At 39.9% G+C, this 16936-nt stretch overlaps 2 protein-coding genes across 4 annotated transcripts in view; one reads left to right on the top strand and one right to left on the bottom strand.

The window, feature by feature from the left end:
- The window catches only part of CENPP (centromere protein P), a 280354-nt gene that overhangs the window by 73187 nt on the left and 190231 nt on the right, over positions 1-16936 (bottom strand). The window lies entirely within an intron of this gene.
- Positions 1-16936, top strand: part of ECM2 (extracellular matrix protein 2) — a 42838-nt gene that overhangs the window by 3824 nt on the left and 22078 nt on the right. Inside the window, 3 exon segments of the mRNA XM_010375104.2 lie at positions 10606-10854; positions 10856-10925; positions 16221-16409. Coding sequence (XP_010373406.2) covers positions 10633-10854; positions 10856-10925; positions 16221-16409 — 481 coding nt within the window. The 5' untranslated portion in view covers positions 10606-10632.

Genomic DNA, 16936 nt, shown 5'->3' with positions numbered 1-16936 from the left:
TAATAGCAGATAAATCACACAGGAAGAGAGTATCAATGAACTGGAAGATCAATTCAGAGAATAACCAGGATGAATCGTTGAAGTGATAGAAGAACAAAAAATATAAATGTCGGGAAAGTGACATTAAAGACAATGAGAAAGCTAATAACGAAGCACCTGTAGTTATAGAAAGAATGAAAAAAGAGAAAAGAGAACGTACTATTTATATAGTTAAGGGCTGAGAAGTTTCCAAATGTGATGAACAACATCAGGCCACAAATTCAAGAAGTGCCAAATAGGCTAAAAACAAGAAAATTCCATATTTGTACACAGAGTGAAACAGCTGAAAACCAAAGACAATGAGAATATCTTAAAAACAGCGAGAGTAAAAAAAAAAATTACTTTTAAAGGTGAAAAAATTAGATGGAGAGATGACGTCTCAAAAGAAACAATGGAAAAAAGAAGACATAGAAATTGTATCTTCAAGCCGGGTGTGGTAATTCACGCCTGTAGTCCCAGCCACTCGAAAGATTGAGCCAGGTGGATCGCTTTAGCCTAAGGAGTTCAAGGTCAGCCTGTTTAGTGAGACCTCATCTCAAAAATAAATAAATAAATAAATAAATAAAAATTAAATTAAATAAAAAAAGAAAAAGAAAAGTAGGTGGGAAGAAGGCAACAATAAAATACTGGAAGCTAGGAAGCAAATGAAAGTGTGGGGGGTAAAAAATCAACTGTATCTTCAAAATGCTGAAAGAAAACACTTGTTAACCCAGAATGTATATCTAACAAATACATCCTTTCAGGTAAACAAAAAGAACTGATCAACACATGTGCACAAAAGGAATTACTAGAAGGTGTTCTTCAGTCAATAAGAAAATAATCCTAACAGAAGAATGGAGATTAGGAAGGAAAGAAGGAAAATAAAATGATAAATGTTTAGGTAAATCTAAACAAGTGATTCTCAACTTGAGGGGCAGGTTACATTTGGCAATGCCTGGAAATATTTTTGGTTGTCACAACTAGGACGAAGGTCGTAATGGCAACTAGTGGGTAGAGGCCACGGATTGCTGATAAATAGCCTATAATATACAGGGCAGCTCCCCACAAAAAAAGAATTATCTGGTGCAAATTTTTTTTTTTTTTTTTTGAGACTGAGTCTCACTCTGTCACCCAGGATGGAGTGCAGTGGCGCGATCTCAGCTCGCTGCAACCTCCGCCTCTCGGGTTCAAGCAATTCTCCTACCTCACCCACCTGAGTAGCTGGGACTATAGGCACCCGCCACCACACCCAGCTAATTTTTTGTATTTTTAGTAGAGACAGGGTTTCACGTGTTAGCCAGGATGGTCTCGATCTCTTGACCTTGTGATCCGCCCGCCTTGGCCTCCCAAAGTGCGGGGATTACAGGTGTGAGCCACTGTGCCCGGCCTCTGGAGCAAAATGTTAATAGTGATGAGGATGAAAAATCTTATCTAAATGAACTTTGACAAAATAAAAATAATATTTTGAGGGTTTAAAAATACATATATAATTAAAACACAGAACTGAAATAGAATATATACTGGGATGGCGTAAATGGAGTTGAAGTTCATCCTGGTTCTTGTATTGTCCAGGAAGAGGTAAAGGTACTAATTCATATTAGGACTTTGATAAGTCAAGGATGTATGTGGTAATCTCTACAAAGAAGAGAATGACAAAAAGTATATAACTGGCCGGGCGTGGTGGCTCACGCCTGTAATCCCAGCACTTCGGGAGGCTGAGGCAGGTGGATCACGAGGTCAGGAGATCGAGACCACCCTGGCTAACACGGTGAAACGCCGTCTCTACTAAAAATACAAAAAAATTAGCCAGGCGTGGTGGCAGACGCCTGTATTCCCAGATACTCGGGAGGCTGAGGCAGGAGAATGGCATGAACCCGGGAGGCAGAGCTTGCAGTGAGCCGAGATAGTGCCACTGCAGTCTGGCCTGGGCAAAAAAGTGAGACTCTGTCTCAAAAAAAAAAAAAAAAAAAGTATACAATTACTAATGAAATCATAAAAACCAAGCAACCAATTAAAAAGAAAGAAAACAGAAAAAGGAACATAGAATATGTAGGACAAATAAAAAGCAAATATAAAGTATATTTCAACTCAAACATATTACATTTTACATTAAATATAAACAGCCTAAATGTTCCAATTCAAGACAAAAATTGTTAAACTGAATTAAAATGCCACTAACAGGAAGTATACTGAAACACAGAAACATAGAAAGGCTGAAAGCAAAACATGTATTTTGCAGACATTAACCAAAAGAAAGCAACTACATGCAGGAGCAGAAAACCAAAGACCACATGTTCTCCCTTATAAGTAGGAACTAAACACTGGGTACTCATGGACTTAAAGATGGCAACAATAGACACGGGAGGAAGGCAGGGAGAGGAACAAGGATTGAAAAACTGTTGGGTGCTATGCTCCGTGCCTGAGTGATGGGATCATTCATATCTCAAACTTCAGTATCACATAACATACTCAGGTAACAAACCTGCATACAACCCTCCTGAATCTAAAAAGTCAAAAAAGAAAAAAAAATGCAACTACATTAATATTAGACAAAGTAGATCTTACAGCAAAAGCACTCCCAGAGACACTGAAAGTATCTACCTACTGACAAATGCACCAGAAAGATATAACGACTCTAAATTTGTACATACCTACAATCATTAGGACACACAAGGCAAATTATTAGGACAATTTGGACAAATAGGTTGATAGTATTTAAGTCTTTAAAATCCTGACTGATATTCTATCTACTAATTAAAAAATATTAATTACTTTTTCTTGGCATAAAATGACTACCAATTTTTTTTAACAGACTTTTTTCAGAGCCTTTTTAGATTCAGAGCAAACTGAGTGGAAAGTACAGAGTTCTCATATGTGCTTTTCCCCCACTATCGAAATCTCACACCATGGATAAATCTACGCTGACATATCATTACCACCCACAGGTCCATAGTTTACGTTAGGGTTGACTCTTGTTACTCTGTATTCTTGGGTTTTGACAAATTTTTAATGACATGTACCCACCTTTATTGTACTGTTGTCCCTTGGTATCCTTGGGGGACTGGTTCCAGGATCCCTCAAGGATACCAAAATCTGAGGCTGCTCAAGTTCCTTAAGTAAAATGGTATAGTATTTGCATATAATACACATATATCCTCCTGTATACTTTAAATAATCTCTAGATTACTTACACCTAATACACTGTAAAGGCTACGTAAGCAGTTGTTCCGCTGTATCATTTAGGGGACAATGACAAGAAAAAAAAAGTATGCATATGTTCAGCACAAATGCTACATAGGCCAAACTACATTTTTCACTCATGGTTGGTTGAATCCACAGATGCAAAACCTGTGATATAAAGGGCTGACTATACTGTATTAGAAGAGTTTCACTGCCCTAAGAATCCTCTGTGTTCCACCTATTCATCCCTCCCCACCTCAAATCCACTATTCTTTTATAGTTTGCATAGTTTTGCCCTTTCTAGAATGTCACAGAGTTGAAATCATACATATGCCATCTCAGATTTGCTTATTTCATTTAGTTATATATTATGTACATTTAAGGTTCCTCCATGTTTTTTCATGGCTTCATGGCTCATTTCTTTTTGGTGTTGAATAATGTTCCATTGTCTGAATATACCATAGTTTGTTTATCCATTCACCTATTGAAGAACATGTTGCTTGTTTCTAAGTTTTGGCAATTATGAAAAAAGCTGCTATACATATCTGTGTACAGGTTTTTGTGTGGACATAGATTTTCATCTTATTTGGGTAAATACCAAGGGGCACGATTGCTGGGTTGTATGGCAAGAGTGTTTAGCTTTATAAGAAACTGCCAAAGTGTCTTCCAAAGTGGCTATAGCATTTTGCATTCCCACCAGCACTGAATGAGACTTACAGTTGCTCCACACACGCACCAGCACTGGGTGTTGCCAGTGTTTTGGGTTTTAGACATTTAATAGATATGTAGAGGCATCTCACTTTAATTTGTAATCTGTCTACTATTTTTGAAACTAATATTTGGGATACAAGTGTTGAAATTTTGGATGATAATTGTGGATTTGTCTATTTCTTTTTGCAGTTTTTGAAAACAAGTTCACCAATTATTTTTGGTAATGTCTAATCTGCTATTCATTGCTTGTCATGTATTTTTTTCTCTCTCACATTGTAGTTTTCATCTTTAAAAGTTTGATTTGGGTTTTTAAAAAATATCTTCTATGTTTCTACATTACATGGTTAATCTTTACCTTCTTGAACATGCAGAATATAGGTATAGTGATTTTTAAAGACCTACTTAATTAGTATATCAGCACTGTCATTTCTGAATTGGTTTCAATAAACTGATTTTTCCCATTATGGTCAACTTTCCCTGATTCTTTGTGTACCTGGTAAATTTACATTGGATCCTAAGACATTTGTTGGGTTCTCTGAGACACTGTCAAGTTACTATACACAGTTTAATTCTTTCAGAAAGATTTGCTTTTAAGCTTTATCAAATGAGATTACAGCAGCCTTTAGCCTAGGGCTAATTATTTTCCTCTACTAAGATAATGCTCTTCTGAGTACTCTACCAGATGCCCTGTGAAGTGTAAGGTTTTCCACTCTGACTGGTGGAACACAAAACTCTTCCTGGTCTTTTTAAGCTCCAGAGACTTTTTTTTTTACCCCCCCACCCCCACCCCCCACTTTGTCCTTTAGGTTAGCTCTTTTCCCAGTCTCAAGTATTAATAGTTTACTTACATACATGTGCTATCCAGTACTCAGTGGAAGACTTCACATCTCTGGAAGGGTTTCTCTGGGTTAGCTCTCACCTCTCTGTACTCTGCCCTAGGAACACTAGTCTCTTTGGTGTCCTCAGATTTCCAACTCTATCTTTTCAACTCAGGGAGTCTGCTGGACTCTGCCTGTGTGCCCCTCCCTGCAACTCCCTTGAGGGAGTAAGCAGGTCAGTCACAGGTCTCTCCGGGCATTTGATTTGCATCCCCTCTCAGGGATCACTGACCTAGACTGCTCTTTGTTTACTATTTGGAAAATGCTTCACATATATTGTTCTACTTTTAAGTTGTTTCAAGTGGGAAGGTATACGTAGTCCCTATTACTCCATGTTGACTGGGAGTCAGATTTGATAAGTTTTGTCATAATAATGGCTGAACGATTCTCTAGGAAGCGATCATGATGTAGCTTCACAGACTCTCCAAAAGTCTGTGAAATTACATCATGGTCGCTTCCTAGAGTATCATTCTACTTCATGGAGCCACTCTGGTTACCAGTTGTCAAACTAGTAGGAATGTTATTATGGCAATACAGGGAAGGTGAGCTCCACAAAACCATGCTCATTTTCTTGGCCTTCAGGTGATATACTGTATGCAGAATGTCAAAAATAGGTCAGTTAGTGACATTTGTACCTAGGCCAAGGACCCAGGATGGCAGCCATATGTTTGCTAATACCATTATAGGTTTCTACTAAGGAACAATCACAATATTTGCCAAGACTTAGCACTGATGACCCTGCATTTCCTAAACATTTGGGTGGTAGACACTGTGGCTTGAGGAAGGCATGCATTACCCTGAGCTCATGCTCATGGTTTTCAATTTAGGTACCCTTGGAATTTCCACAGCTTATCTTAGGTTGTGAAGCGGACTTCTAAGAATCTGCATATCAACAAATTACAGTCATATGTCACTTAGCGACAGGGATGCATTCTGAGAAATGTGATGTTACATGATTTTGTTGCTGTACATCATAAAGTGTACTTACACGAACCTAGATGGGACAACCTACTATACACCTAAGCTATATGGTAGAGCCTATTGCTCCTAGGCCACCAACCTGTACAGCCCGTGACTATACTGAAAACTGTAGGCAACTGGAACAGAATGGTATTTGTGCATCTAAACATATCTAAAGCCAGGTGTGGGGGCTCATGCCTGTAATCCTAGCACTTTGTGAGGTTGAGGTGGGTGAATCACTTGAGCTCAGGAGTTTGAGACCTGCCTGGGCAACATAGTGAAATCCTGTCTCTACAAAAAAAATATAAAAATCAGCTGGGCATGGTCGCATGCGCCTGCAGTCCCAGCTACTTGGGAGGCCGAGGTGCGAGACTGGCTTGAGCCCAGGAAGCGGAGGTTGTAGTGAGCTGAGATGGCGTCACTGCACTCCAGCCTGGGTGGCAGAGCCGGACCCTGTCTCTAAATAAATAAATAAAAAATAAACATATCTAAATATAGGAAAGGTATAGTTAGAATATGGTCTAAAAGATTTTTAAAAAGGTACACTATATAGAGTACTTACCATGAATGGAGTTTGGAGGACTGGAGGTCACTCCGGTGAGTCAAGTGAGTGAGTGTGAAGGCCTAGGACATTACTATACACTACTGTAGATTTTATAAACACTGTACACTAAGACTCTACTAAATTTATAAAAAAGTTTTATTTCTTCAATAAATTAGCCTTAGCTTGTTGTAATTTAACTTTATATACTTTTTATTTTTAAAAAAACTTACTCTTTTGTAATAGCATTCCTCTCTTTTTTGTCTAAAGGCTTCTTGATTTTTTAAATCGTTTCAGAAAACTTTTCATTTCATTCATCTTTTCTATAGTTTTTTTGGTTTCTGTTCTGATCTTTAATATTTCTTTTTTGCAACTAATTTCGGGTTTGGTTTTCTCTTGCTTTTCTAGTTCTTTAAGATGCATTATTAGGTTGTTTATATAAAGTTTTTCTACTTGTTGATGTAGGTGTTTATTGCTGTAAACTTCCCTCTTAGTACTGCTTTTGCTGTATTCTGTAGGTTTTGGTGTGCTGTTTTCATCTTAATTTGTTTCAAGAATTTAAAAAAATTCCTTCTTAATAACCACTTGGCTTAAAACACAAATACATTGTACAGTTGTACAAAAATATTTTCTTTGTAGCATAATTCTATAAGCTTTTTTTCTATTTTTATTTTTTAACTTTTCAAACATTTTTGTTAAAAACAGACAAACATGCATTAGCCTAGGCCTGCATCGGGTCTGGATCATGAATATCACTGTCTTCCACCTCCACATCTTGTCCCACTGGAAGGTCTTCATGGGTAACAACACTCATGATAATGCCTTCTTCTGAAATCCTCCTGAAGGAACCACCTCAGGCTGTTGCACAGTTAACTTTTTTTTTTTTTAAATAGGTGGAAGGAGTGTACTCTAAAATTGATAAATAGTATAGTAAATACGTAAACCAGTAATATAGTCATATATTAAAGTATTATGTACTGTGCATAATTGTATGTGCTGTACTTTTTTCTTTTTTTTTTGAGACGGAGTCTCTCTGCACTCAGGGCATGGTGGTGCATGCCTGTAGTCCTAGCTACTCAGTGCAACCTCCGCCTCCTGGGTTTAAGTGATTCTCCTGTCTCAGCCTCCCGAGTTGCTGGGATTACAGGCGTGCACCACCACACCCAGCCAATTTTGTATTTTTAGTAGAGACAGGGTTTCACCATGCTGGCTGGGCTGGTCTCGAACTCCTGACCTCAAGTGATCCACCCACCTTGGCCTCCCAAAGTGCTGGGATTACAGGCTTGAGCCACTGCGCCCAGCCTGTGCTGTATTTTTATATGACTGGCAGTGCAGTAGGTTTGTTTATACCAGCATCACCACAAACACATGAGTAATGTGTTATGTTATGATGCTGTGACATCTCTAGCAATAAGAATTTTTTTTCAGCTCCATTATAATCTTTTGGGACTAGTCTGTCACTGACAAAAAAGTCATTATGTGGTACATGACTGTACTTTCTTTGGTCAAGTGGTCAGACAGAAAGATTGAGTCAAATGCTTGTAGAGTCTCTCAGGTTTTTTTTTTTTTCTTATTTTTGAGACAGAGTCTGTCTCTGCTCTGTTACCCAGGCTGGAGTACAGTGCTGCAATCGCTGCTCACTGCAACCTTGAACTTCTGGGCTCAAGTGAGCCTCCTGCCTCAGCCTCCTGAGTAGCTAGGACTACAGGCATGCACCACCATGCCCAGCTAATTTTTTATGTTTTAGTTGAGACAAGGTCTTGCTACGTTCCTTACTCTGGTCTTAAACTCCTGGCCTCAAGCCATCCTCCCACCTTGGTTCCGGCTTCTATAGGGCTGGGGTTACAGGCAGAAGCCTCTCAGGTATTTTCTAAGGTTCCAACAAGACGACTGGGTTAGCAGTCTATGGCCACTTCTTATCCCTTAATCCTTCAGTGCCTCTCCTTTGCAGTTTAGGGTACTGATCTCTGTATGTAACATCACCTTGAATGTTTTACCATTCCTTCCCATCACAGTTTTGTTTTTGTTCTGGTTGGTGAAGGAGACCAAGGCATGCCTGGAGAATTGAAATAACTTTCATCACTGAGCAAGTTAGTTACTTTAACCTTCTAGAATCACCAAATACTTTAAATTCCCATTAAAAAGATAAGAGCGGCAAATCTGTTGTGATCTGGGTTCTTATTTATTTATTTTTATTTTTTTTTGAGACGGAGTCTGGCTCTGTGGCCCAGGCTGGAGTGCAGTGGCCGGATCTCAGCTCACTGCAAGCTCCGCCTCCCGGGCTTACGCCATTCTCCTGCCTCAGCCTCCCGAGTAGCTGGGACTACAGGTGCCCGCCACGTCACTCGGCTAGTTTTTTGTATTTTTTTTAGTAGAGACGGGGTTTCAACGTGTTAGCCAGGATGGTCTCAATCTCCTGACCTCGTGATCCGCCCATCTCGGCCTCCCAAAGTGCTGGGATTACAGGCTTGAGCCACCGCGCCCGGCTTGATCTGGGTTCTTATGATACCTGGGGTTTTAGTTTCTCCTCCATACTGGGCTGTGTAAAGAAGGCTCCTCATCTTGGGGAACACTGACAGTGAGTGGACCTGAGGAGAGAGGAGGAGGAAAGCTGCAAGGGGTGTAGGTGTGTGTGTGTGTATGTGTGTGTTTCTTAGCTGTAGAATTCTGAGAGGCAGTCAAAACTGCCAACCTTCCTTTGTAGGACTAACTTTAGGCCAAGAGAGATTGGCTGAGTAAATCCTTTGATGACAGCTGCTGCAACACCTTGGCGAAGGTTTCTCTTGTCCCCGGCCAACAGACTTCACAGGAATTGTGCCAGTCTGTCTGACCATAATGCTACTACTGTACCAAGAGTGCCTAAATATTCTTCTTAAATGTTTTTCAGCTTTACCATGTGCAAGGCCCTGTACTAACCCTGAGACCAGCTAATTAAAGAGTTACTCTTCCTGACTCTTACCTCCTTACAACTGATGCTGCTGACTGTTATTTTTATATGGTATCATCATGCCCTTCCCCCCAGATAATTCTAAAGCTAGAGAATAAAAGCACAAAACAGAATGGCTGGGAAAATGGGTTGTGGATTACATCAGTCATAGAACGTCTTAGCGAACAGGCGGAGAGAAATCTCCCAAGTAATCTTTGAAAACCTGCAGAACAGCAGGGCCCAGAGAGGGGCCACGTCTGATCCACCACCTTTACCGGTAATGAGAGTTTCCCTGGAACACATCCGCGCTCATTTGTTTACATATTGTTGTTGGGAAAAAGGCTTATGGGGTGCCTGCATAAACGGGCCATAAAAATATGGGACAATAAGCTGTGGAAAGCCGCAAGAGGCCTCTGAGGAGGAAAGCCTTCTTATCGCCATTACGTCCCCGTGCTCTGAGCGCAACCTGCTCTCTTATCTATAAACACTGTGCTAAAGGAGAAAGACACTCCTTTGAAACACTGAAATGGGGACAGACATACAGGCTCCTAGTTAAGCCCGCTCCCACTAGCTACTCCCCAACAAGTTAAAGATATGCTGTTTAAGCACAAAGGAGATTCATTTAAACTGCTATTGCTATAGATTATGCCTATGACACACTGCTTCCCTTTCACTGTTACGCCCTAAACATCTGCTTCTTAGATCTAAGTGACTGTACTCAACAAATAGTGTGGAGATCAGAACTCTGGGCCTTTTGCAGCCCCCATTTTGCAACTGGCCTCCTGGCTCCCACCTTTATGAACCCTTAACCTGTCTCTTCTCTTCCTCTGTCGCCACTGGGCTTTGGGTACCCTATGGGTGGTGTTGAGGCTGGTCCCCAACATATGTCTATGGCTGCTTTCATGCTACAATGACAGAGCTGAATAGTTATGACAGAGAAGGTGTAGCCTATGATGCCTCAAATATTTACTATCTGGCCCTTTATAGAAAAAGTTTTCTAATTCCTGGTCTAAAGATAAAGGTAAGATACAAAAAAGTTCTGGCCAGGCATGGTGACTCATGCTGTAATCCCAACACTTTGAGAGGCCAATGCAGGAAGAGTGCTTGAGCCCAGGAGTTCAAGGCTGCAGTGAGTCATGACTGAACCACTGCACTCCAGCCTGGGCGATGGAGCAAAACCCCATCTCTATGAAAAAAAAAAAGAAGTTTTTTGATTCTGATAGAAGAATTCCAAATTATGATTTGGCAATAATACTATAGCATATAGCCCATATATCATAAGTGTAATTTCTCAAAGACTTGCCTACTGAGGCATGCAAGCAAATATATAAGCCAATTTTTAGAGGTAAAAATTTAGTCACCACTAACTTTGAAATATTGTTTCATTCTAGAAATTGGCTGGTGAAAAAAAATCAAACATGAAGATTGCAGTTTTGTTTTGTTTTTTTCTGCTTCTCATTTTTCAAACTGACTTTGGACAAAACGAAGAAATTCCTAGGAAGCAAAGGAGGAAGATCTATCACAGAAGGCTGAGGAAAAGTTCAACCTCATACAAGCACAGATCAAACAGACAGCTTGGAATCCCGCAAACAACAATTTTTACACCAGTAGCAAGATTTCCTGTTGTTAACTTTGATTACGGCACTGGAGGAAAAGTTTGAATCCTTTTCAAGTTTTCCTGGAGTAGAATCAAGTTATAATGTGTTACCAGGTAAGAGAACAATATGAGAGAGAGACAGAAGGAGGGAGGAGGGTGAGAGATGGTATGGGGAAAGAGAAGGAGAGGAGAGAGGGAGAGAGGGAGAACATCTCCATGAAGATAATCTTCTAAAGAAAAATCCAGGTTATTATATTACTTTTTGGTTTAATCTACAAACATACATTTTAAAATAATTTAAAAAAATGGGGCCGGGTGCGGTGGCTCACACCTGTAATCCCAGCACTTTGGGAGGCTGAGGTGGGCAGATCACGAGGTCAGGAGTTTGAGACCAGCCTGGCCAACATGGTGAAACCCTGTCTCTACTAAAAATACAAAAAATTAGCTGGGTGTGGTGGCGTGTGCCTGTAATCCCAGCTACTTGGGAGGCTGAGGCAGGAGAATCGCTTGAACCTGGGAGGTGGAGGTTGCAGTGAGCAGAGATAATGCCACTGCACTCCAGCCTGGGCGACAGAGCAAGACTCGGTCTCGAGATTAAAAACAAAACAAAACAAAATAAAATCCCCCCAAAAACCAAAAGCAACTTAAGGAACATATCTATAATACAAAATTATTAGACAAAAGTTACTTATCCTACCACTATATTTACAAAATCATAGTTATCATTTTGGTTTATTTCTTTCCAGTATGTTTACTATGCATATATTTTAAATAGTCGTAATCCTAACATAGATAACATACATAAACATTTATAAACTGCCTTTCCATTTATAACAATAGATCATCTAGAATACAGAAATAAATTATTCAGATGATTCTGTGAACATACGGCTATTATATATTTTCAACCAAAAATTTTCAACCACAAATAGAATTAAAGCCACTGAATTCATTTTATATAGGTTAAACCACTGACTTTTTAAAGATTTAAGCGACTAAAAATTCTGCTAAAGATTTCAATTAGGCATTTTTAAAAACTAGTATTAAATGGTTTACATTTTTCCAAATTTGGAAGAAAAAAGTATTATAGGCATGTTACCATTAAATAAAACTTCCAAAGAATAACAGAAAATATCACCACACAATGTTCTGTGGCCAGTATTTCATATAGTGTCTCAATACAGCTAAATGCTTCTTCATTAGTTATTTCCATGAATTTAACAGAAATAATACACAATTATCCTGAAAATAGGCAATTTAAGCCACACTTACAACATGATTGGGAAAAGAAAGGAAGATAAATCAACTCAAAAAATATTGTAATAATAATGTACTCATAACTGTTAATAATGAGGTCAATATTTTTAGTTAAGTGGAAAGATAGCTAAGCTATAATAATGGAAAACAAAAAGGCCGAAAAAGAAGTATTCATAATGTGATCTCAAACTTGTGTAAAAACATGTTTTTATATGTAAGCACATATGCATAAAAGTACAGAAGATATATACTAAGCATTTTCAAATTGTCCAAAAATATCTTCCAGTGATTTTACAGTACTTTTTGATTGTATCACCACACATAACACAAAATTTACCATTTCATCCATTTTTAAGTGTACAATTCAACAGCATTTAGTACAGTCACAATATTGTGCAACCATCACTACTATCTTGTTTCTGAACATTTTCATCCCACCAAAAGGAAACTCTGTACCTAAACTCCTCATTTCTCCCCACTCCCAGCTCTTGGCAACCACTAATCTATTCTGTGTCTATGAATTTGCCTATTCTGGAAATTTCATGTAAATGGAATCACATAACATGTGGCCTTGTGTATCTAACTTCTTTACTTAGTATAATGTTTTTTTTTTTTTTTTTTTTGAGACGGAGTCTTGCTGTGTCACCCAGGCTGGAGTGCAGTGGCCGGATCTCAGCTCACTGCATGCTCTGCCTCCCGGGTTTACGCCATTCTCCTGCCTCAGCCTCCCAAGTAGCTGGGACTACAGGCGCCCGCCACCTCGCCCGGCTAGTTTTTTGTATTTTTTAGTAGAGACGGGGTTTCACCGTGTTAGCCAGGATAGTCTCGATCTCCTGACCTCGTGATCCGCCCGTCTCGGCCTCCCAAAGTGCTGGGATTACAGGCTTGAGCCACCGCGCCCGGCCAGTATAATGTTTTTAAAGTTCATCCATAATTAGCCTGTATCAGAACTTCATTCCTTTTTATGACTGAATAATATTCCATTGTATGGCTATACCATATTTGTTTATCCATATTGCTTATCAGTTGATGAACATCTGGGCTGTTTCCACCTTTTGGCTATCATGAATAGCACAGCTATGAGCATTAACGTAAGTTTTATTTCAACACCTATTTTCAATTCTTTTGGGTATATACTTAGGAGGGGAACTGTTGGGCCATTTGGTAATTCTATATTTAATTTATTGATGAACTGCCAAATGTTTTCCAAAGTGGCTACACTGTTATATATCCGCCAGCAATGGAAGAGGATTCCAGTTTCTCTGCATTCCTGCCAAAAATTATTTATTTTTAATTATAGCTGCTCTTTTATGAAGTGGTATCTCATTGTGCTTTTTTTTTTTTTTTTTGAGACGGAGTCTCGCTCTGTCACCCAGGCTGGAGTACAGTGGCGCGATCTCGGCTCACTGCAAGCTCCGCCTCCCGGGTTTACGCCATTCTCCTGCCTCAGCCTCCCGAGCAGCTGGGACTACAGGCGCCCGCCACCTCGCCCGGCTAGTTTTTTGTATTTTTTAGTAGAGACGGGGTTTCACCATGTTAGCCAGGATGGTCTTGATCTCCTGACCTCGTGATCCCTCCGTCTTGGCCTCCCAAAGTGCTGGGATTACAGGCTTGAGCCACCGCGCCCGGCCTCATTGTGCTTTTGATTTGCATTTCCCTAACAACTAATGATGTTAAGCATCTTTTTATGTGCATGTTGTCTATCTGCATATTCAACTCCTATGCCTACTTCTTTCTTAAGAGATGGGGTCTTGCTCTGCTGCCCAGGCTGGAATACAGTGGTACAATCATAGCTCACTGCAGTCTTTAACTCCTGGGCTTCAGTGATCCTCTGCCTCAGCTTCCCAAGTAGCTGGGACTACAAGAATGCACCACCACACCTGGCTAACTTTTTAACGTTTTTTGTAGAGATAGCATCCCATTATGTTGTCCAGGCTGGTGTCAAATTCCTGGCCTCAAGAAATCTTCCCTCCTTGGCCTCCCAAAGTGCTGGAATTACAGGCGAGAGCCACTGTATTGGGCAAGTTTTGCCCATTTTTTAATTGCATTGCCTTTCTGTAATTCAGTTATAAGAGTTCTTTATGAATATTCTGGATATCAGGACCTTATCAGATGTATGATTTCATATATTTTCTCCCATTGTGTACACTGTCCTTTCACTTTCTTAACAATGTCCTTTGATGCACCAAATTTTTAATTTTGATAAAGTCTAATTTATCTTTTTCTTTAGGTGTCATATCTAAGAATCCACTGCCAAATACGAGGTTATAAAGATTTATCCCTATGGATTTTTCTAAGAGTGTTGTAGTCTTACCTCTTACATTTAGAGCAAGGGTCTAAATATAAGATATATTAGATCTTTGATCCATTTTGAGCTAATGTTTGTATTTGGTGAAAGGCAGGGATTCAGCTTCATTCTTTTGCTGGTGTTGTCCCAGCACCAGTTGTTGAAGATTGTTCTTTCTTCCACTGAATGGTCTTGATACCTTTCTTGAAAATCAGTTGTTCATAGATGTATGCCCGACTTTCAATGTTCCACTGGCCTATATGTCTATCCTTATACTAGTATCACACTGACAAAAGCTGATTATCGTGTCTTTATAGTGAGCTTTTTGAAATCTGGAAGTGTGAGATCTCCAACTTTGTTCTTTTTTCTCAAGATTGTTTTGGTTATTTGGGATCCCCTATAGTTCCATATGAATTTAAGGATCAGCTTTTCCATTTCTGCAAAAAAAATGGCCATGGACATTTTGATAGGGTGTAGTGCTTTTGATAACCCGAAAGAAACTCATATGTGTATTTTTGTTCAGAGGAGGAACTGGGTAGGTGGGATTAGCCTATTGCAAGTACCCAAATGAGAGATGGGTAGGGCCTGAATTGGGCTGAGTTAGTGGTCGGGGAAAGAAGGGGACTAATGTGAGAGGCTCATTTGGGGGTGGAACTTGGGGACAGTGGCTCAGATGGAGAAAAGTTATCTGGAATGACACCTGGGTTGGAAGAAAAACATCCCCCCTAATATTCTCCTCAGCTTTCTAATGATCTGCTTAGCTGATACACTTATCCACATATCTGCAATCTTGTATGTAGGAAAATGAATATATGCACTGCATCATGCACTTTATTTATTTATTTAGAGACAGAGTCTTGCTCTGTCGCCCAGGCTGGAGTGCAGTGGAATGATCTTGGCTCACTGCAACCTTCACCTCCTGGGTTCAAGTGATTCTCATGCCTCAGCTTTCGGAGTAGCTGGAACTTCAGGTATGTGGCACCACACTCGGCTAATTTTTGTATTTTTAGAGGAGATGGGGTTTCACCACGTTGCCCAGGCTGGTCTCAAACTTTTGGTCTCAAGTGATCCACCCACCTCAGCCTCCCAAAGTGCTGGGATTACAGGCATGAGCCACCGCCCCCAGACAGTATTATACACTTTAAAAGGGTGAATATTATAGTATGTGAATCATATTTCAATAGCATAATAAACCATAAAAGAGATAGCTCAGTGTCTCACTGAGAAGCACCACAGAAGCATGCCATCTGGTTTCACCTATTCCCATGTGCATATCAAGGGTGGGCTGTGAGCCTGTCATTAGTGCTAGCTCAGCTCTCTGGTCACATGATGGAACTGGATTGGCTGGCGGCTTGGGAAGTTTGGTGTGGCCATACAATTTGCATTGGTCAGTATAATTAGACACTTTTAGAGTTCAAGTGTGATTTGTAACCTCACATTCCCACTATCACAGTGATCAGGACAGCCTACTTATAGATGAATCCTGAGTGAATATGATGAGCTGAGCCCCTGTGTCTCCACATTAGACACAAAGTATAAATGAAAAATAACTGAGATTTGGGGATTGTTTGTTGCTGTTGTATAATTTAATCTATCCTGATGGATACAAAATGGAAGCGCAGTTCAGCCCCAAGTTACCATGAAGAGTTCACTCTTAGAGCCTAAGTGAAGGGGCTGAGAGGAGAGCCTGTGAAAAGCATTTCAGCATTTCTTGTCTATACGACATTTTTACCCTACACATGAATGCACGTAGAATTCTACTCTTGTGTGGTTAGAGCAGTCTGACTTCACATTGTGTTTACTTCCATTCACAGTTGCTGGTAACCACATAAGAAATTCAAATTTGTGCTTTTGTTTTCTTCTAGGAAAGAAAGGACACTGTTTGGTAAAGGGCATAACCATGTACAACAAAGCTGTGTGGTCCCCTGAGCCCTGCACTACCTGCCTCTGCTCAGATGGAAGAGTGCTTTGTGATGAAACCATGTGCCATCCCCAGAGGTGCCCCCAAACAGTTATACCTGAAGGGGAATGCTGCCCTGTCTGCTCTGCTACTGGTATAGAGATTTAGCTAAGCAAAATATCAGTGTGTGATTGATCTTTAACTTCCATTTGTTTTTGTTACTAATTTTAGATTAAAATTATGATACATTAGTCATCTGAGTACTTAAAATATTGGCAGAATGTTGATTAACATAGAAAATATCTGGGAAAATGCATGGTAGGGGATATAAATAATAGACTGTGGCTTTATAGTTCTAGCTCTATCAGATTCAGTAAACTTGGATGAGATTACATTCCACATTTGACTCTCAGCTTTAGAGATACTTATAACAGAATTTCTACAACTAACAGATCCTGAATTCTTTCTTACTGAGTTAAGGGCTCTGCTTTGGTCTATGTGTGCATTATCCCACTTAATCCAACCCAACATGGCTTTATCACCTTGAAGCCAGGGTAAACAAAGTAAGAGTGATTTGCATCTAAAGAGAATAAAGCCCCAACTCTCTGGCTATACCCAGCCATTCAAAGGCAGCACAGGAACCCACATCACTGCTTGGATAATCCCAGGAAAATACAGAAG

This window comes from Rhinopithecus roxellana, chromosome 16 (genome assembly GCF_007565055.1).
Source record: "Rhinopithecus roxellana isolate Shanxi Qingling chromosome 16, ASM756505v1, whole genome shotgun sequence".
Classification (NCBI taxonomy): Eukaryota; Metazoa; Chordata; class Mammalia; order Primates; family Cercopithecidae; genus Rhinopithecus; species Rhinopithecus roxellana.
This window is presented reverse-complemented; position numbering and strand designations above follow the sequence as displayed.